Source organism: Jaculus jaculus, chromosome 1 (genome assembly GCF_020740685.1).
Source record: "Jaculus jaculus isolate mJacJac1 chromosome 1, mJacJac1.mat.Y.cur, whole genome shotgun sequence".
NCBI lineage: Eukaryota > Metazoa > Chordata > Mammalia > Rodentia > Dipodidae > Jaculus > Jaculus jaculus.
In genome coordinates, this window is record NC_059102.1 from 145,179,962 (window position 1) to 145,201,470 (window position 21,509).

General features: G+C 53.7%; 1 protein-coding gene across 1 annotated transcript in view; it reads left to right on the forward strand.

Annotated features, from left to right (window-relative positions):
- The first annotated feature begins 14,559 nt into the window (after positions 1 to 14,559).
- The window catches only part of Lamc3 (laminin subunit gamma 3), an 83,151-nt gene continuing 76,201 nt past the window's right edge, over positions 14,560 to 21,509 (forward strand). The window contains exon 1 of the mRNA XM_004671741.2: positions 14,560 to 14,944. Within this exon, the coding sequence (XP_004671798.2) occupies positions 14,560 to 14,944 (385 nt within the window). The remainder of the gene's footprint in view (positions 14,945 to 21,509) is intronic.

Below are 21,509 nucleotides of genomic sequence, written 5' to 3' on the forward strand. Positions count from 1 at the left end.
ATCTGATATGCAATTCAATTTCTTTTATTGTTTTTGGACCTTTGCCATAGAGAAGAATGCATAAATAAATAAATATATGTGCAAATGGCAGCCGGCAAGCCAGGCTGGGGCTGCCAGCCCAGTGTCTCCAATCCCATATTAGGCCCATCGATCACGCGTTATGAAGCCAGAGCCTGTCCCCCAGTCGGGACGAACCTCGGACGGACCGGTCACTTCCTGTTATTTAGGGGCCTCTGTTGGCAGGCTGCCCTGTCTGTCTTCTACCTGCCATCGGACTGTGATATGCCTGTGCCTCCCTCCACTCAAGGCCCAGGAAAAGATGTCCCAGCTCTCATCCTGGCAGAAGACACCGCAAACTTGTGACATTCATCCATTCCTCACCACCGAGCTCTCCCGTGGGCATGCCTTCCTGCTTCCACAACAAGAATAAAAACCTGCCTTTCTTGCAGAGGATTCCTGAGACTCCGGGCTCTGGGTGAGTCACTCATATCTTGTGTCCTCTGAGGCAGGGCAGCAGTGTCTTTAGGGAGATGGTAGGAGGACAGGTATGTGGGGTATAGGACCGGGCAGTGCCCCACACAGTCACTGGCTCATACTCAATGTGTGAGATGCCAAGGGGGCCACAGGAACTAGCAGAGTTTTCTGCTCTCAGAAACACCCACTTTTGGTGGTGGCAGGAAGTCTCAGTAGCTGAAGTTTAGACTCACCGTTGACTTGAGGACTGTCACCCGTGGGGACGGGGCTTCCAGACTGCTCCGTGCAGCTACCAGTGGCCTCCAATCTCACGTGAACTCTGAGCCCCAACGTTCAAGTGGCCTTCAAGGTGGCTTCTTGCACCAGGCATGTGTCTCCGAACCACGAACCTCTCATGTCTCCACAGCCTGCAGGTAGGTGAGTTCTGTGTCCACACCTGCTCAGCCTCTCTCTCACACATGCGCATCAGATAAACCCGTGACACACAACATCAGCGTGCACACACACCACATTCATATACTACACAACACACACACACACACACACACACACACACACACACAAAACATACACATACACATACCACGGCCATACCCCAGTCTCTCCACAATAGGCATACATTTATACATGTAAATACATACAATACATGCATGTGTATACACACACCACACAGACACACATGCCACCTGCACATGTATCGTACCTACATGTACCTACATGTATAAATACCTTGCCTGTAGCACGAGGCTAATACCCTCCCTGATAAGACCATGCTAGGGAGCAGTCCACGTGAACCTGGGCAGGACGAGGAGCCTTTAAGTCTGACACTGGCCTAGAAGGTCCTCCTCCTCCACCGAGGCTTACCCAGCATGGCTCTCCATGCTCAGCACAGCCCCCTACGGAGCTCAGATCTGGCTGCCATACAGTTTTATGTTTTACTTCCCCTGGCCTCGGCCTTCCTTCCGCAGCAGCTCCAGCAGGCCAGCATAAATTTCCCATGGCGGCCCACGGGAAGCCCCATTAGCCAAGCCCACGAATGCTAATGAGCTCCTGGTGGTCCCAGACGGAGAATCCGCCATTGCCTGACATTTGTAAAGTTCACGTTTTCAAAATAAAGCCACGTGAGGGGAGAGACAGGCTCGTAGATCACTTCCGTCAAGGGTTTGCCAGTCTTTCCCTGCCCTTGGCACTCACTTCCCTCTTAAAGGACCAGGACCCCTGGGAAAGCGCCCCTCAGTGGGAGGTGGGGTCACATATTTCTCCCAGCCTGCTGCCTGCTTTCTGTCTTCCTTCCTTTTGTCCACTCACTCACTCACTCACTCACTCGTTCCTTGACCCCACGCAATGAACCTAGCCCTTCATGTGTAGCCTTCCTGGGAGGTGTGCCTGTCAGCAGGGACCCCGAAGGTACACGTCCTCTGGAACTGACAATCTAGCAGGCAGGAGGTGCATGAAGTGAGCACTTAATGACAAGTGTTAGGAGTAATACAAAGGGTGCGGGGGGGGGGGCTGGAGAGATGGCTGAGCCGTTAAGGCACTTACCCGCGAAGCCTAAAGGTTCATGTTCGACTCTGCAGGTCCCACGTAAGCCAGATGCACCAGGTGGCGCACATACCTGGTGTTCGATCACAATGGCTGGGGGCCCTGGTGTGCCAATTCTCTCTCTCATTAAAAAAAAAAAAAAAAAAGGCCAGTTTTGCCAGTGTGGTGGTGCACGCCTTTAATCCCAGCACTTGGAAGGCAGAGGTAGGAGGATCGCCATGAATTTGAGGCCACCCTGAGACTACATAGTGAATTCCAGGTCAGCCTAGACTAGAGTGAAACCCACCTCAAAAAACAAACAAACAAAAAAGGGCGGGTTGGAGAGATGGCTTAGCGGCTAAAGCACATGCCTGTGAAGCCTAAGGAGCCAGGTTGGATTCTCCAGGTCCCACATGAGGCAGTGGATAGAGGTTCTGGCGTGCCCATTCTCACGATCTTTCTCTGTCTCTAATAAATAAATTAATTTTCTTAAGAAGGCAAGGGGATGTCACAGGGGTCAGGACATCAGGAAAGTGACAGTATCATGAAGCCTAGAAGAGGAACAGAAATCCACTGGTGAGAGGAAAGGCAGAAGAGCACTCCAGGCCGGGAACAAGCTGGTGCAAAGGTCCTGTAGAAGGAGAGACTCGGCTGTGTTAGAGGAGCAACGGAGCAGTGAGATCTGGACACAGGAGCTGAGGCCTGGAGCCAAAGACAGTAGACGCCACAGCAGGGTTGTGCCAGGCCCCAAGGTGCTGGGGTCTCTGGTGCGTCCAGGGCAGCTGTTGCTCGTACCTTCCCTTGGTGGCATCTGCTGGTGACTGATGAGCGCCATTTCTCTGTCCTCACCAGGAAGAGCGAGGGACAAAACCAGCTTCAGGACTGCTGCTCCAAAGTGACATCTGCTCACAGTCTGGTGGGGGGAACAACCCATGTACAAACAGCAAGCAAACTCAGGGCGGTTGGTGGTTTGGAATCACATGTCCCCTGGTGCAGTTACCTTCTTGTTGCTGGCACGTGATGGCAGGGAGAAGTGTGGCACAGGCAGAGGCTAGACATCACCTCCTTGCCACAGCAAGTGGCAAACAGCAGCAGGAGAGTAAGCTAACGAACACGCTGGTCCATCCCCAGAGACACGGCTCCTCCAGCAAGACTCTGCCTCCCAAATTGCCCCCAGCTGAGGTTCAAGCATTCAGGACACATGAGTTTATGGCGGACGTCTGATTCAAACCGCCATACCCCCGTAGACATATGTTTTGAATGCTTGGTTCCCAGCTGGGGACAAATTGGGAGGTGGAGCCTTGCCGGAGGAGATGTGATGTCCAGCCTCTGCTTTCCCATCCTTTCTCTGATGTGACAGAGTTTCCCCTCAAGACTATAAGCCAAAATAATCTCATTCGCCCATCAGCTGTTTTTGGTTGGGTGTTTTGTGCCAGAGGGTTTGGGAAATAAACAAGACAGAGGACACAGGCTACATCAGGGGCAGGGTTGGCTGCCTTACCATAAAAGGACATCAGTGACACTACAGGAAGGAGGCTTCAAGCCTGAGAGGCAACAGGATGGCACTATGTGGCTGAGCCAGTGGAGTGTGGGCAGAAGGTGACCAGGTGACCAAGGGCCGTGGAGCTGCACAGAGGCCTTGGAGAACCAGGAGGGGAGGGGGAGTATCTTGTTTCTCTCAGGTATGCTTTCTTTTATTTTTTTTTTTCAAGGTAGGGTCTTACTCTTTAGCCCAGGCTGACCTGGAATTCACTATGTAGTCTCAGGCTGGCCTTGGACTCACGGCGATCCTCCTACCTCTGCCTCCCAAGTGCTGGGATCAAAGGTGTGCGCCACCACGCCCGGTGCATTCATTCGTTATCAGCGACCATCATTCACACATTCTGCACTGTGCACTGTTCATTGCCTAGTCCACTCCTCCCGAGCCCCTCATCCTTCCTGTGACAGTCATTCACGAGTCTTCATCCTTCACTGATTCTCTAGATATTGTTGGGTCTTGGCATATGTGTATGTAGAGTATGTGTGGTGTGTGGTGCGTGCACATGTGTATATGCATGTGCCTTGGGTGCACCCATGAGGAGACCAGAGGAGAACGTCAGGTGTCCTCTAGCACTCGTCCATGGGTCCCTGTGAGGTGGAGTCTCACTCAACCCAGAGCTGCCATTTTAAGGTCATCGACCTCTAGCAATTCTCTGGTCTCTGTCCTTTACAGGCTGCCATTCCACTCATGTATGGCCACACCCAGCTTTTAAAAAATATATTAATTTAATTTATTTATTTGAGAGAGAGAGAGAAGCAGAGAGAGGAGAGAGAAAAAATGGGCATGCCAGAGCCTCCGGCCACTGCAAATGAATTTCAGACGCATGCACCCCCTTGTGCATCTGGCTTACATGGGTCCTGGAGAAGCGAACCAAAGTCCTTTGGGTTTGTAGGCAAACACCTTAACCACTAAGCCATCTCTCAAGCTCCACATCCAGCTTTTTAAAAAAGATATTTATTTATTTATTTCTTTGAGAGAGCGAGAGAGGAAAGAGGCAAACACACACAGAGGGAGAGAGAGAAAGAGAGAGAAAACGGGCACACCAGGGCCTCTAGCCACTGTAAACAACCTCCAGATACATGCATCATCTTGTGCATCTGGCTTACGTGGGTCCTGGGGAATCGAACTGAAGTCCTTTGGCTTTGCAGACAAACACCTTAACCGCTAAGCCATCCCTCTAGCCCCTTAAACCCAGATTTTTTACTTGGCGATATGAGGCCCTCATGCTTGCCTGGAAAGTGCTCTGACCACTGAGCCATCTCCCCAAGTTCCTATGGGAATGCAGCCTGGCTGTCTGAGGCCCCCAGGAAGGTGAGCCCTTTAGCCCCACATGCCTTGCCTTCCTCATGGCACTTGCCCACTGCCCATCTTCCCCCATCATGCCCCACCAGTCTGTCTGTAAACTGCCCCCCCCCATTCCTCTCTTGCCTCTGAGCCTTGTACATGCTCTGTTCTGTTTGCCCTGCCTGGAATGCTCTTCCCCATGCAAACCTCCATGGAGCTCTCACCTCCTCCAGGAAGCCTTCCGAGACCTCTCTAGATGAGGGCAAATATCCTCTCTTCACCCTCACTACTTAAGCTGATTGATCAGTCCTGGTCAAATTACTGTGTTATTTTCTGTCTGGTCTGCCTCTCCCCACCCACCCCCTGGTAGCAGTGGCAGGGATAATTCGGTCATCACTCATCCCTGTCCCTTGCTCCCAGCCCAGGACCTTGCACGGTGGGCCCAGAAAGTGTCCGTCCAGTAGAAACAAGTGAGTGGCTACACAGCATGGTCTCCTGGGCCATGTGGCCCCAGCCTCTGATCCTCGAGGAACCCATTTTATCCACCTGGATCTCTCCTCTCAGAGAGCTACCCAGGGCTGACTCATCCTTCGCCCAGCTCAGCTAAATGAAGAAGAGGGGTTGAGACAGTCTCTGGACAGAGTGGTGACATGCCCCCAGGCCAGACCTGTCCCTTGACCTGTCTGAGCTTGTTCCCTCCCAGGAAGAAGACTCTCCTCAATGTGACAGCTGAGGGCTCCCGTCCACTCCCATCAGCCTGAGCCCTGCCTCTCCATCCTGCCTCCCATCCCACGTGGCAGAGCTCAGCTGCGCTGTCACCTCCAGGGAGCCTCCCTGGCTGCCTAGCCTGCAGAGTGCCTCTTACTCCTTGGCTATTTCCTCACAGGCTATCATAATGACCCGTCAGCATCAAATTCACGTGTTTATTTCTTGGATCCACGTCCTCCTTATTTTCTAGGGAGGCCCTTGAGATCTATCCCTTGAACCCTGGTGGTCCCAGTGCCCAGTTCAGGCAAAGAACAGACACACCACTGGAGAAATGAATGAAGGCTGGAGGGATGGCGTAGTGGTTAAGGCTCTTGCCTGCAAAGCCTAAGGACCCAGAACCCACATAAGCCAGATGCACATGGTGGCACACGTGTCTGGAGTTCGTTTGTAGTGACTGGAGGTCCTGGTGTAACCATCTCTCTATCTGCCTCCCTCTTCCTCTCAAATAAATAAATAGGAAATGAATGAGCAAGTGAACACAGATTGAAGCAGAAAGACTCAGGCTGTGGGGAGGCACCGAGGTTTGAGGCCTGCTCTGTTGCTGATCATCAGGGTGGGATCCTGCAGGGTCCCCCCCCATTCCCCGGGCTGACCCCAACTCTGACCTCCTGCACGCAGAGCTGCAGTGCAGGTGGCTCCCTCCATTTCACAGAAGGGAAGACTGAGGCCTGGGCAGGTAGACGGACTTTCAGAGGCTTGAACATGTAGGGAAACTGAGGTACAAACCCCATCCAATAAGCCAGGTGTCTGGGCCCAGCCCCAAGCTCCTCCCCAGGCCGTCTTGGGCCCTAGGCTAGGTTGGGGGGCACTCCTTCCATTTGAGTGCACTGACCCTGGGCTCTGGTGGGGCTGTTGCTGAGCCTGGAGCTGTCAGGAGGGATCAGCAGGCCCCAGCCATCTCCCCAGATTTAATTAACAGGCCTTTCATCTCTGTCCTGGAGGAATCAGCTATCTTCTGTCTTCTTAATTAACGTTCATTAAGCAAATCAGAACAACAGGGTTTGGCTCCCTCCTCCTCGCCTAAAAGGCTTTAACCCTTGGTAGGTGGGCTTTGGGGAGGGGTGTCCGAGCAAAAGGTAGGGCACAGTGCAGGCTTCCGACTTCACACAGTGCATGCACCCACCCTTGGCTTTCTAAAACATGGACACTCCACTGCCCCAGTACCCTCTGCCAACCCCTGTTGCTGTGCTTGCCCTGACCCCCAGCCCTGCCCCTTCCCCGGGTCAGCTTCACCTCCCTTATTCCTCCTTTCCACCTTCTGTTCTTCAGGGCAGTGGCTCCATCATTCCCACAGGAACTCTACCCACGCTACGCCTCTCCCTCTTTGGTTGTCACTCCCAGAGGGGTCCTGGAAAAAATGCTCCTGGGAGTAACCCAGGTACTCCCCCCCCCCACACACACACACCAGGGTCAAGATCAAAAAGCCACAGAGCACTAAGTGACTGCAGGATCTGGCTCCAGTGTGGCCTTTGCAGGAGCGCATGGACTTGGGTGGGACCAGGGTTTCCACTTTACAAACCAAGACGCAGGGACACAAAGATTGCCACCCAGGGATCAGAGAGGAGGGCCTGGGAGGGGGCCCCAAAGCTCTGGGCTTAGGAGTGGGCTGCCACCCCATGAGTTGTTGGTCAGGGAGGCACCTGAGACCCCCCAAAACGATACAACTGCCACTGCTTTCGGTTGCCTACCAATACTGGATCCTGTGGCTGAAGATACCACTTGGTCTGGTTGCAGGACACTGAAAACTCAAGCTGAAACCCAGTCAGAAGCTTCCTCCCGACTGGCTAGCTGTCATAGAGCTGCAAAGCCCTATACAGGCTGCCGGGGGATGAAAGTCCTCAACAGTCTTGCCTAGTGGTAGAACCTGTGAGCTAAACAACAGGCCAGTTATGCAACATGTGTCCACCGCTGTATTAATGGCATGACTGTTACAGGGGATAACCAACCACTCCATGGGAGGGAATTCACGCTTGGTACTGAAAACCTCATCAAAAGCCTGTGGCCAGGAGGTCATAGGCTCTATGGAGGAAGCTAGGAATGTTGTTTGGCTAAATGGCTATGTCGTACCTATCAAATTGCCGTCTAAATACTTAACATTTATGCCCATAGATTAGTACTGCTCGCAGCCTTGGTTAGAAAAGCTGCTCTTTTAGCAGCTGGTGGTGACTACTGGAGAGATGCCAAGCTCATCAAGGTGCTGAGAGGAAGTGACTGTGGAGTGCTCGTTGCTAAATCAGACGTATATATCACCCCTCCAAGGCTCAGGGAGTGTTAGGGAAGAGGAATTGGAAAGAATATAAGAGCCGGACGATAGACAGGAATGCAATGGAACATTGTCTTCTGACATCACATGCCCATTATATCCATGACCCTCCCTGTGACTGTCATTACGAAATTGGGCCGAGCAACACTCATCACAGACAGTGGAGGAGGGCCAAGACCAGACATCAAAGTAGAAGACAGACTAGTTGAAAAGAAGGGGTTCTGTGGAAGGAGATGAGGAGCGGGGACAAGAGAAGGTAACAGGAGGGGATTATGATCAATACAATATGTACATATATGAAAACTGTCAATAAAAGTTACTAAAAATGCAAAAAAGGTCCTAGGCTAAAGAATAAGGTGGAGGGCTGGAGAGATGGCTTAGTGGTTAAGCGCTCGCCTGTGAAGCCTAAGGACTAGGCTTCAAGGCTCAATTCCCCAGGACCCACGTAAGCCAGATGCACAAGGGGGCGCATGCATCTGGAGTTCCTTTGCAGTGGCTGGAAGCCCTGGCGCACCATTCCCTCTTTCTCTCTATCTGCCTCTCTCTTTCAAATAAATAAATGAAACATGTAAAATATTTTTAAAAAGAATAAGGTGGAGAATGATGAGGGACCTCAACAGTGACCTCAGACATGCACACATACACACGTGCACACAAGAAGTCTCTGGGCAGAGATGTCACCCAGTTAGTAGAGCTCTTGCTCAGCATGCCTGAGCCCCCGAGTTCAATCCTCAGTACCACATAAAGCAGGTAGGTGGCGCACGACTGCAATCCTAGCACTAAGGAGGTGGAGCCTGAGAATCAGGAGCTCACGATCATCCTCAGCTACACAGAGTTTCAGGCTACCTTGGGGTACATGGGACTCCGTCTCAAAAAAGGGGGGCTGGAGAGATGGCTTACTGGTTAAGGTGCTTGCATACAAAGCCTAAGGACTCATGTTAACTGTCCGGGTCCCACGTAAGCCAGATGCACAAAGTGACACAAGCGTGCAAGGCCACACATATGCACAAGGGGGCGCGTGTGTCTGGAGTTTGACTGCAGTGGCTGGAGGCCTGGAGCACCCATTCTCTCTGTCCCTCCCTCCCTCCCTCTCTCTCACTCTCTTGCATAGAAAAATAAAAGGTCAGTCTGTTGGGCTTACCTAAATAAAGGTCCAGCCACGTGCCCTGTTGCTTCTGCAGAATTGGGGGGTGGGGTCACATGAGATGGGGAAGAGGCCTGGTCTCAGGAGACAGATACCTGGCTGGGGTGGTAGGTCTTTCCCAAAAGTGACACTGTGATACTTACAGCCTCCTCCCATTGCTTATTTTTTACAGTACTGGTTTGGAACCCAGGACCTTGCAGATGCTGGGCAGGTGCCCTGCCACCGAGCCGCAGCCCAGCCCAACCTTCTGAGCCCCTCTTGATGGACAGGTGACAGCGTCACTGTCACACTCTAGCACTCCACATGCCCACATTCCGTTGTCTCGCTCAGCCCCTTTCAGCTGCCTCTTTGTTGCTCTTTGGGGGGGTGGGTCTCCTTAGACTTTTAGTGTATACACTCCTATGCTTTGGGGGCACACTGTTTTCCAGATTTGAGCACCCCAAATCCTCTCTTAATCCTCTCTAGGAGGAGTCAGCCACAAAGAGGGGAAGGACCTGATCGCTTCCTGCTGTGACATGTTCTCAATGAACACTTCCCAACTCAGGGCCTCAGTTTCCCCATTTGTATAGCTGCACCCTGACCCCAGTGTCTTTATAGGCCCACCTTACTAGAGCCTGAGACCCACTGAAGTAATAAGAGAATGGAATCATAGAAGCCACCTGCCTCCTCTCCCTCAGTACCAGCCCTAAGAGCCCAGCACCCACCTGCAGGAACAAAGACTCTCCCGGATGGGTGGTGGGTGTGGGGGAGGGTGTCATGTCCTGAGCAGCGGGATGAAGGATGGGAGGACTCTTCTGGACGGTTGGAGACTTGGCTCCCCCACTCTGTACTGTGTGTTCTTGGGAGCCACTCCTCTCTGTGATCCCCCCTCAGGGCTCTCTGTCTGCTCAGTGGCTGTACAGGCCTGACATGCTGGGGTCCTAGTAGACAGCAGAGAACAGAGGCAGTAGAGCTGTGCGCCCCAGGGGCAGGGGCCCCGTCCTAGGTCCCAGGTCCCAAGTTTGCCTTCTGCGCTATGTGCTGGTCAGCTCAGGCACAGCTGTGCCACAGTCCAGAGTGTCCTTGGCCACCAGGGGGCGGGAGAGAGAGGGCCAGTCTCCGCACTGCGGCCAATGTTGCCACCTGGTGGTACATCTTGTGCACCTTGGTGCTCAAGGAGTGTGTAAGGCCTTCAGAGGACCTAGGGGTGCATCCCCAGACCTGCTCTCACAGGTCACCAGCCCAGGCACAGTGACCCCCCTGGGCTCATGGTAGTCAAGCAGCTGGTCCTGAAAGGAGCCGTCACCTCCATCCCAGCCCCTCTAGGACCAGCTTTTGCCCGTCTTAGGGTCCTGTGCTTTCCACACGCGCTCCCTGAACAGTCCAACAACAGGCCACATGGACACCAGGGTGAGGCGCACATGGCCCTTGCTCCTTGAGAGGCCCTGTAGAGAACAAAACTCGCTCAGTTCACTGTGATGACACCCAACACCCATCATCAGCTGTCCCCTGCACCCTGCTCCAGTGCCCCCCCCCATTACCAGGACCAGCTCCCCACCTTATGACAGAAACACACAACAGCATGGCCTGCTCGTTCTCACCCCTGAGCCTTGGCGGGAGCATGTGCCACGTGAGATTAGATGTCCTTTCCTCTACTCATCCTTTCTCACTCACCTCTTCCAGGAAGCTACCTCCGAACCCAAGAGACTGACCACCAGTCCCTCCCCTAGTTTCTACCTCTGTGGGCCGCCTGCTATGGCCTGTCTTCCTCTCCGTCAATCCCTATGCATGCACCTATGGGGAAACTCCTTGCTGGACGACGAGCCGAGACGCCCGGGTGGTGAGGCCTCTGCAGCCTGTGCAACGGGCAGTGTTTGCTCGGGAATCAAGGACTGTAAGCATCTCCCCTGAGCCCAGTCTTACACCCAGGTGGGCCTTGTGATGCCCACTCCACCCATGCTGCGGGCTTGTGTGTAAAGGATAGCTGAGATCCTGTCATAACTGTAGCTGTCATTAAAAAAAAAACAACTCACCTGGCTCTAGGCTGGAGAGGCGGCGTAGCGGCTAATGCGCTTGCCTGCAAAGCCAAAGGACCCAGATTCGATTCCCCAGGAGCCACATAAAGCCAGATGCGCAAGGTGGTGCATGCATCTGGAGTTTGTTTGCAGTGGCTGGAAGCCCTGGTGTGCCAATTCTCTCTCTTTCTATCTGTCTCTTTCTTTCTCTCTCTCTCAAATAAATAAATAATTAAAAAAGAAAAAAGGAAACCTCACCTACTCTAGTCCCTGAGCCACGAAGTTTTGAGCTTACTTATCTGTAGCTGGAAGGACTGGGTGCAGGATTGGACATGTGTGAACAGGGGAAGGTGGGCATGGCTCCCAGGGAAGCCCCGGAGCTCTCCCCTGATCACCAGCTCTCCTGCTGTCAACCAGAGGCCTGTGGACGCAGGCTGGAGAGGGGGCAGCACAGAGAGCAAAGTCTCCCTTCTCTGTGACCTCCCGTGTGCCAGAAGACATGGCCGAAGGGCAGAAGATGGCCTCAAGAACCTTGGCTGCAGGCCAAATGAGCCAACAGGTGCAATGGAGGCACATCTGTCATGGTGGAAACCAACTACCTGCTAATTGGACTGGAGGCCTGCTCCATGGGAGGGAATACATCTCTGGAACTGAAAACCAAAAACAGGGGTAGTCATGAGCCCTAGGGGTGTAACGTCTGCTGCTGTCTGGCTAAATGTATATACTATGCTTATCAAACTGCCTAGTAAGCACTTCTCTTAATGTTCATACCCTTATATTAATGCTACTCTCACTTTTGGTAGAGAATCTTCTCTTTTCAGATGGCAGTGATCTTGGGACGACTCCGAAGATATCATGGTGCTGGAAAGAAATGACTGGAGTACTGAGTAATATCTTGATCACACCTTCCAAGGCTTAGGGTCTAATGCGGAAGAGGTGGAGGAAAGAATGTAAGAGCCAAAGGAAGGCTAGGATTCCTTATAACATGCTCCTCCAAACACAAAATGGCCTGGATATCCATGACCTCTCAGTGCCTGACACTACCTACACAAGACCATCATAATAGGAGGAAAAGAGCACATGACATCAAAATAAAAGAAACTGATTGAGAAGGGGAGGGGATATGATGGAGAATGGAGTTTCAAAGGGGAAAGTGGGGGAAAGGAGAGCATTGCCATGGGATATTGTTTACAACCATAGAAGTTATTAATAATAAATAATAAAAAAAGAGCCCTGGCTGCAAAGGCTGCTGGGAGGCTTAGAGTGTGAGTGCCTTTGGCACACGGGCAGCACTCAGGGAGGGTGGAAGAGCGGCTTGGGACCTGTCACAGCCACACTGATGTCTGACTCCAAACACCATGTGGCCTATGGCTTCAGTGTCACGCAGCATGGGCCTCTTGCCTGTTCACTCACCCAAACAAATCAATAAAAGCCTCGTGGACTGAACTGAGAGAATGATCAATTAATTCACTTGAACTCAGTCCTTGATTGAGAATTGTCGGGGGCGGGGGGGGGGGAGATGTCTGGTTGCGTTGAAGTGATGAGGAGAGGAACACTAGCCTGCTGGGCTCCATCACCCCGCACCCATGCCATAGCCCCCAGCTTTGGAGCCCCGGAACAAAGCTCGCTTTTCCCCATGGGTCCATCCATGTGGCCCTCCCACCTAGCTGACTTCCAGCATTGCTGGGCCATCATCACGCTCAGACGCACACAGCTCCGCTGAGACCACCAACCTCAGAGCCACCCGAGAGTGAGGTGGAAGGGCATCGGTGGTCCACCTTGATCTTGTAACCATGCACTGAGTGGGCATGCCCATGTGCCAAGCTTGGTCTCTTTCTTCTCCACCGGCCGGTCATATGGGGGACCGTAACCCTCTCTGCAGCTGTTGGCGTGAGGGAGGAGGAGGCATCCCAGCGGTGGTGGAGGAAAACCTGAGGGTCTGTGCTGCAGGGTCACAGGGCTTTTCAGTCACCTTGGGCAACCAGTGTCTGACGATGTGGATTAGTCACTTTTTGCATTTTGCTGTAACAAAATACCTGACAAAAATGACTTCAGGGCAAAGGGTGTGTCTCAGCTCAGAGTCTTAGGGCGTAGCCCATCATGGAGGAGGGGAAAGACAGGAGTGGGAGGCAGCTGAGCACATTGCACCCACAGTCACGGAGCAGACAGAGATGAATGCCCGTGCTCAGCTCACTGCCTCCTCTGATGCCGCCTGGGCCCCCGGCCCGAGGGCTGGCACTACTCACAGCTGGGTTCGGTCTCTGCGCATTAGGGACTCTAATCTAGAAACTCTCTCGCGGATGAGCCCAGAGATTTGTCTTGTAGGTGATTCTAGATTCTGTGAGCACCACTTCCCTAACTTCCGTGTCAGGAAGCGTGGCTGCTGGATCTGCTCCATCCTGGGCTTTGTGGGTCTGACAGCCTCTAACTATGGGCGGCAGTTCGGGCCATGAGATCATTTGGTGTCTGTGTCTACAAGGTTGGGATGCCACTTTACAGGTATTGGCTTGATGCGGGGGGGGGGGGTGGTTCTGGGAAGGTCTCTGCAGGTGAGATTGGTGATGAGACCTAAAGCACCCTTACAAGGTCAGCACAGTGGCTCATGGCTTTGAACCCAGCACTCAGGAGGCCAAAGTGGGAGGATTGCTGGCTTGGCTACTAATGTCCTGGGCTAGAGTAAGACCCTGCCTTTAAAATAATAAAATAAAATATGGGATTGGGGCAATGGCTCGGCTGTTAAAAGCACTTGCTTGCAAAACCCATTGGCCCAGTTTGATTCCCCAGTACCCACTAAGCCAGATACACAAAGTGGTGGTGCATGCATCTGGGATTTGTTTGCAGTGGCAGCAGGCCCTAGCATGCTCATATCCATTCTCATTCTCTCTCTCTCTCTCTCTCTCTCTCTCTCTCTCTATATATATATATATATATATATATATATATTTGTTGTTTGTTTGTTTTTGTTTTTCAAGGTAGGGTCTCGCTCTAGCCCAGGCTGAGCTGGAATTCGCTATGTAGTCTCAGGGTGGCCTTGAACTCACGGCGATCCTCCTACCTCTGCCTTCCTTGTGCTGGGATTAAAGGCATGCGCCACCACGCTCGGCTAAATAAATATATTTTAAAAATAAAGATATATTTGAAAAGAGAAATCTTGGCAAACCTCTGGTGAGACACTGCTTTGTGGGGAGTAAAGCCAGCAGCTGGGCACTTTTCAGGCTTAGGACACAGACGGGATAGTGAGGTGACATCCCAAGGTCCCTCTGCTGTGAGAAGATAGCAAAGGGTGAATGGAGGCCAGAGGAGGGTCTCCGCGTGGTTCCCTTCCATCCCAGGCCCAGGTGCACGGTTGTCGTCCCCCCACTGCGCGCCCCGGGGGTTTTTTTGCAGCCCAGCGTGGGCGAGCAGGCCTCGGGCACTCCCGGGCACGTCCAGCAGGTGGGGGTGAGCGCCAGGCACCGCGGCCGGGCGGCGGGGTGTCGCCGGCGTCCGCCCCGCCCCGCCCTCGCTGGGGGGCCGTCGGGTCCCGCCCGGGGAAAAGCAGCCGGAGCAGCAGCCGAGCGGGTCCCGGGCGATGGCGGCGGCGGCGGCGACGCTCCTGCGGGGCCTGGCGCTGGCCCTGGCCCTGGCGCTGGCGGCGGGCGCGGGCATGGGCGCGTGCTACGACGGCTCGGGGCGCGCGCAGCGCTGCCTGCCCGAGTTCGAGAACGCGGCGTTCGGCCGGCGCGCCGAGGCCTCGCACACGTGCGGCGACCCGCCCGAGGACTTCTGCCCGCACGTGGGCGCGCCGGGCTCGGGGATGCAGTGCCAGCGCTGCGACGCCGCCGACCCCCTGCGCCACCACAACGCCTCCTACCTCACCGACTTCCACAACCCCGACGACAGCACCTGGTGGCAGAGCCCGTCCATGGCCTTCGGTGTGCAGTACCCCACCTCGGTCAACCTCACGCTGCGCCTGGGTAAGCGCCGTCCCGATGTCCACTCCCACCCACCCACCACCCACCACCCGCGAGCCCTGCGGAACAGAACTTTGGAAGGACAGCCAGAGGGTGCCCTGGGAGGCTTTGCAGAGCTGAGCAACCAGGGTGCAGAGGCAGTCCCTGGATCCCCGGGGTTTAGGACTGCTGGGGAGAAGGAGAACTCCCCAAGGTGAGCTGGTCCACCCTCTAGGGCCAGGACTACTAATCTGGTCAGCTGTAGGGACCCAGTGGGCTCCCGAGGTTGCCTGAAACCCTTGGAGATGGGCGCCAGGACCTCACCACTAAATGGGAACAGTTTATCCCTGGAGGCAGGAGGAACAGTTGGAATGGACCCTTTGCCTCCACCCAGCCCCTCCCCACCCCAAGGTGCAGGGACATTAGGTCCCTGAAGATGTTAATTGTATCTTTCAGGGAACTCGAACTCCAGCCCAATCCAGTGTTGTCTTTGAGTCCCTTGTCATATCCAGGGCATCGTCCCTGTCCCTTATCTAATGTCCCAAACCTTTGACAAGTCAGAGTATTTTGAGGACTCATTTTGGGGCTAAACCTGACCTGAGGCTATAAACTGCTTATCTCACTGAGAAAGAACATTCACGCATTTTGCTAAAACGAAGCACGTTAGGCAAGCTCTCTACCCCTGAGCTACATCCCCAACGAAATCCTGAGTAGTTCTGGATTCCAAAACACATCCGGAGCCCATGAGTTCAAATAACAGATGAAGGGACTATAGCTGCATTTTTTTTTTTTTCAGATGAAAAATCAGGGGCTCAGAGAGGTTGAATGTTTTGTCCAAAGACACACAGCTGCTAAATGAGTCTGGAGATGAATGTCGTGTGCGTGGGAGGTCAGAGCCTGAACTTGGCCTTCAGTCTACCGTGGTCCGGAGCGGGCTCTTCATAGGCCTGAGTGGTAGAGCCTGGAGGGGACCAGGAAGTGTCTTGGAGAAGGGAGGTGGGGAGCACATCGTTCCCCACTAGCAGTACAGGCAGGTGCAGGTTGCCCCTCAAAAGTTCACGTCCCAGGAACCATGTCACCTTTTCTTGTTCCTCCAGGAGGTGGGCTCATGGGTGGTGCTGGGGGTCTCTGCCCTAGCAGGAGCGGGAGGACCCCGGGGCCTTGGGAAGAATCGGGGACAGGGTGGGGGAGACAGTGTTCCCTCACAAAGTTTGTCACACGTGCCAGTGAAATGCCTATGCCAAGGAGAGAGCCTGGGCCCGGCACGCCCAAGAAAGTGGTGGGGTTGGCAGGGAAGCCTTCTGTCTGCCACCCGAAAGCCCCAGATCCTTCGGTAAGCAGCAGCTGGGGTCCAGAGAACCCTGTAGTGTGATTGTGAGCAGACATAACACACACGTGAGCCCAGTGGGTCCTGCCCTGAGCTGGCATTCACTCCATCGTGCTGTACCACACCGGGCACGTGGGAGAGAGGCCAGAGGTATTTGTACAAGAACAGTGAATGAATGAATGAATGAGTGCCGTCTCTGCATCCTGGATACTGGGCGCTGGGCCAGCTCCGAGTTCTCTCTTGCTTGCTCTTAGAGACAGCAAGGCTTAGGCCCAATGCAGTCACTCACCGGGAAATCTGGCTTCTATGTTGCACCTCAGTTTCCCTACCTGTAGTACAGTGTGGATAAGAACAAGGGTTAGAGGGCTGGAGAGATGGCTCAGCAGTCAAAGGATCTATCTTCCAAAGCCTGATGGCCAGGGTTCGATTCCTCAGTACCCACATAAAGCCAGATGGACAGTGCCTGTAGTTTGTTTGCCGTGGCAGGAAGCCCTGGTGCGCCCATTCTCTGTGTCTGCTTCTCTCTCTCAAATAAATAAAAATATCGAAAACAGAAAGTTTAATCTTTTCTGGGCATGGCAGCGCATGCCTTTAATCCCAGTACTCGGGAGGCCAAGGTAAAAGGAGTACCGTGAATTCAAGGCCAGCCTGAGACTACACAGTGAATTCCAGGTTAGCCTGGGCTAGAGCAAAACAACAAAAACAAAAAAAAAAAAAAAAAAAAAAGAGTAGGGGCTAAAGAGATGTTGCTCAGTTGGTAGAGTGCTTGCCTAGCATGAGCGAAGGTCTGGGTTTGATCCCCAGCACCATATAAACCAGAAATGTTGGCTCACACCTCAGCTACATAGAGCTCGGGGCCACCCTGGGCTACAAAAGACCCTGTCTCGGGCTGGAGGGATGGCTTAGCGGTTAAAGCACTTGCCTGCAAAGCCTAAGGACCTAGGTTTGATTCTCCAGGTCCCATGTAAGTCAGATGCACAATGTGGCACATGCATCTGGAGTTCCTTTGTAGTGTAGAGGCCCTGGCGTGCCCATTCTTTCTTCCTTCCGCCCTCTGTCTCTAAATAAGAAATAGATAAAATTAAAAAAAAAAAAAGACCCTGTCTCAAAAAAAAAAAAAAAAAAGACCACTTTGGGGACAGCAATGCAATTCTAAATGCTTACCTCAGAGCTGTGACAGTCCTGGTGGGTGAGCAGCCACAGGTGGGGATAGAGGCCCCCCTATGGGTGGGTTTTTCCACAGGTTGTGAGAAATACCAGCTTCCCAAAGACTTTCCACCCCAGGGCCCTGGTTAGGTGAGGGGCTACCGCAGCCCCAGACTCAGCCCATCTGGAGGTTGTGTGACTTATATTTTCTGTGGACTAAACCATGAATTCATGAAATTGAGGGGGACGGGATTCCCTAGTTGTTAGAGGAGGTGGACTGGTGACCCTCTCCTTGGTCCTCTGGCTGCCTCTGCTTGCTGGGCCCCCACTCCTCCACCATGAAGGGGAGAATGGGGGAGTGAGGGACGGCAGAGGTCAGCCCGGGATGGAGGTCTCAGTGTTCCCAGCCCCCCGCAGCTCCCAACATCTGGTCCAGATCCCTCAGTCTGCTGCTGAGCCGAGTCTTCCTGTCTGGGATGAAAGGCCACAGAAGGGCTGGCAGCTCCCACTGAAGCCCTTGGGGGCTGGGGCCTGAGGGCGAGCGGGGACAGGGTGGGGGTGGAGGGCCATGAGGTGATAGACTGCTTAGGGACCAGAATTAGTCATAGCACCCATGCTAAGAACCTGCTGGGCCAGCATCTCAGCCTTTACAGTTGGGGCAACTAAGGCTTTGAGAATGACATCAGATGCCCAGGTCACATGGGACAACGGAAATAGGAGTTGGGGAGATAGCTTAGTCAGTAAAGTTCTTGCCTCATAAGTGTGAGGACCTGAGTTTGATCCCCAGAACACATGTACAAATGCCAGACTTGGGAACATGTGCATGCAGTCTCTGCAGTGGGAGGTGGAGACAGGCAGCCTTCCCTGGGATGTAGCCTACATGAGCTCCAGGCTGATGAGATATCGTCTCAAAAATTGTGGAGGGCTGGACTGGAGAGATGGCTTAATGGTTAAGGTACTTGCCTATGATGCCTAAGGACCCAGGTTCAATTCCCCAAACCCATGTAAGCCAGATGCACAAGGTGGTGCATGGATCTGGAGTTTGTTCACAGTGGCTAGAGGCCCTGCTGTGCCCATTCTCCCTCCCTGTCTGCCCCCCCCTCTCCCTGTGTGTGTGTCTCATAAATCTATAAATGAAATATTTTTAATGGGCTGAAGGGATGGCTTCATGGTTAAGACATTTTCCTGCAAAGCCAAAGGACCCAGGTTCGATTCCTCAGGACCCACGTTAGCCAGATGCACAAGGGACACACGCATCTGGAGTTCGTTTGCAGTGGCTGGAGGATCTGGCACGCCCATTCTCTTTCTTTTTCTCTCCCTCTTTCTCTGTCAAATAAACAAATAAATTAATTAAAATATTTTTTTAAAAATATAATTTTGTAAAATATATTTAACAATGTGGAGGGCATTCCTAAAGATAACACCGAAATTTTCCTGTGGCTTCTAAACACACATGTGCACCCATGCTCATATAAATATGCATTCACACATGCAAAAATAAATAAATAAATGTCTGACCCTGGGAGGTTTTAGACACTGAGGTATCCAAGAGAAGGTGGCCCTGGGCTTTCTGTGCCACCATCTTGGGAGGAACCCTGTCCACTGTGGCTCTTGGTAGAAACTGGGTGGGTGACTCCTTCCTGCTGACACATTGTCTTATTGCCAAGAATCTCCTAGGGTCACAGAAGGATGATCACAAGCCCATGGAAAGGAGTTCGTGAACCCTAATAAAGGGTAAGGCTGCACAAGAAGACCCTGCCAGCACCAATTGTTGGTCATGGGGAATGTGGTAACATGCAGGACCACACACAGGCCAGAAATGAATAATGCACAGAGGATCTGGGCTCTGAGGGCACACATGGGCACACAGCAGGATCTGGACTCTGAGGGCACACATGGGCACACAGCAGGATCTGGGCTCTGAGGGCACACATGGACACACAGCGGGATCTGGACTCTGAGGGCACACATGGGCACACAGCAGGATCTGGGCTCTGAGGGCACACATGGACACACAGCAGGATCTGGACTCTGAGGGCACACATGGACACACAGCAGGATCTGGGCTCTGAGGGCACACATGGGCACACAGCAGGATCTGGGCTCTGAGGGCACACATGGACACACAGCAGGATCTGGACTCTGAGGGCACACATGGACACAAAGCTGGATCTGGGCTCTGAGGGCACACATGGGCACACAGCAGGATCTGGGCTCTGAGGGCACACATGGGCACACAGCTGGATCTGGGCTCTGAGGACACACATGGGCACACAGCAGGATCTGGGCTCTGAGGACACACATGGACACACAGCAGGATCTGGGTTAGAGGGCACACATGGGCACACAGTAGGATCTGGGTTAGAGGGCACACATGGACACACAGCAGGATCTGGACTCTGAGGGCACACATGGACACACAGCAGGATCTGGGTTAGAGGGCACACATGGACACACAGCTGGATCTGGGCTCTGAGGGCACACATGGGCACACAGCAGGATCTGGGTTAGAGGGCACACATGGACACACAGCAGGATCTGGGCTCTGAGGGCACACATGGACACACAGCTGGATCTGGGCTCTGAGGGCACACATGGACACACAGCGGGATCTGGGTTCTGAGGGCACACATGGACACACAGCTGGATCTGGGCTCTGAGGGCACACATGGACACAAAGCTGGATCTGGGCTCTGAGGGCACACATGGACACACAGCAGGATCTGGGCTCTGAGGGCACACATGGGCACACAGCAGGATCTGGGCTCTGAGGGCACACATGGACACACAGCGGGATCTGGGCTCTGAGGGCACACATGGACACACAGCAGGATCTGGGTTTGAGGACACACATGGGCACACAGCTGGATCTGGGCTCTGAGGGCACACATGGGCACACAGCAGGATCTGGGCTCTGAGGGCACACATGGGCACACAGCAGGATCTGGGCTCTGAGGGCACACATGGACACACAGCAGGATCTGGGTTCTGATGAGTTGCATGGGGCTCATCAGGATCTGGGCTCAGAGGGCACACATGGGCACACAGCCTCTTATGCAGGAGTCAGTACAGGTGTTAAGACAGGGTTTCCAGTGGAGCGGTGCACAGGCACTTTGAGGATTGAAACTGGTAAGAGGTGAGAGGAGATGGCAGGACACACGAGGCTGAGATGCCTCAGTGACAGGGCAAAAGGTCAGTAACTCTGGGACGCATTAGTTGTGAGGGAAGTAGAAGGCAAGTGGGGACCAAGCAGCCATGATGAGGAACCCCGCCTCGGGGAAGGAGCTGGTTGGGGGTCCCCGCAGGCCTTCAAGGAGCCCCATAGCCATCTGTGTCTCCTGAGCCTTGGCTCCTTTGCATCTTCCTGTTGAGTGGGCGGCTGTGTTTGCCTTGGCTGGGGCTGGAGCTGGGGAGCAGAGTCCTCCTTCCTTCTCCCTGGGGGGTTTGGCTAGAATACTAGGCCTCAGGCAGGTCAGGGGTCAAGGCCTCCATCCACCCATAGAAGTAACCCCGCCATAGCCCTGGGCTCAGCTGGCCTTGGTCCTCCCTGACTTGGGGCCTCCCATGGTGATCTGGGGGTTGAAGAGGTGGGATATCCTACATCTGGGGAGAGGAGTAGTGGTCTCCCATGGGGCTCCTATCATTTCTGTCACCTCACCTCCTGCTATGATCATGCCACTTAGTGGGACCACAGTTCTCTTCTCCCCACAGAGCCTCACTGTCAATGCCCTGGCTTCTCTTGGCTTGCTTTCCTTTCTGGTAACCCAGACTGGCTCATAAACCAGAGGGACACCTACTGGATGCCCAGCCTCAAGCCCCAGGGACATGGTAGTGGACCTGCACCTGTCTGTGTCAGTTTAGGGGTGCCCTTGCCCAGAAATTTCACACTCCAGGCCTGGGCCTTTCTGTGCCCCTGTCTATCCCCACCCAGGCTGGGCTCCTGGGGCACTGAGTCTTTGTTCTGAGAATCCCTCTGCCTGGCACCCAGCCACCCACATAGGCTGCAGGTCAGCATGGGTCCATTAATAAATGGATAAATTAAACTAGTGTGGAGGGGGGCTGGAGTGGGGAGGATGGCTCAGTGGTTAAGGGTACTTGCTCTGCAAGCCTGCTAGC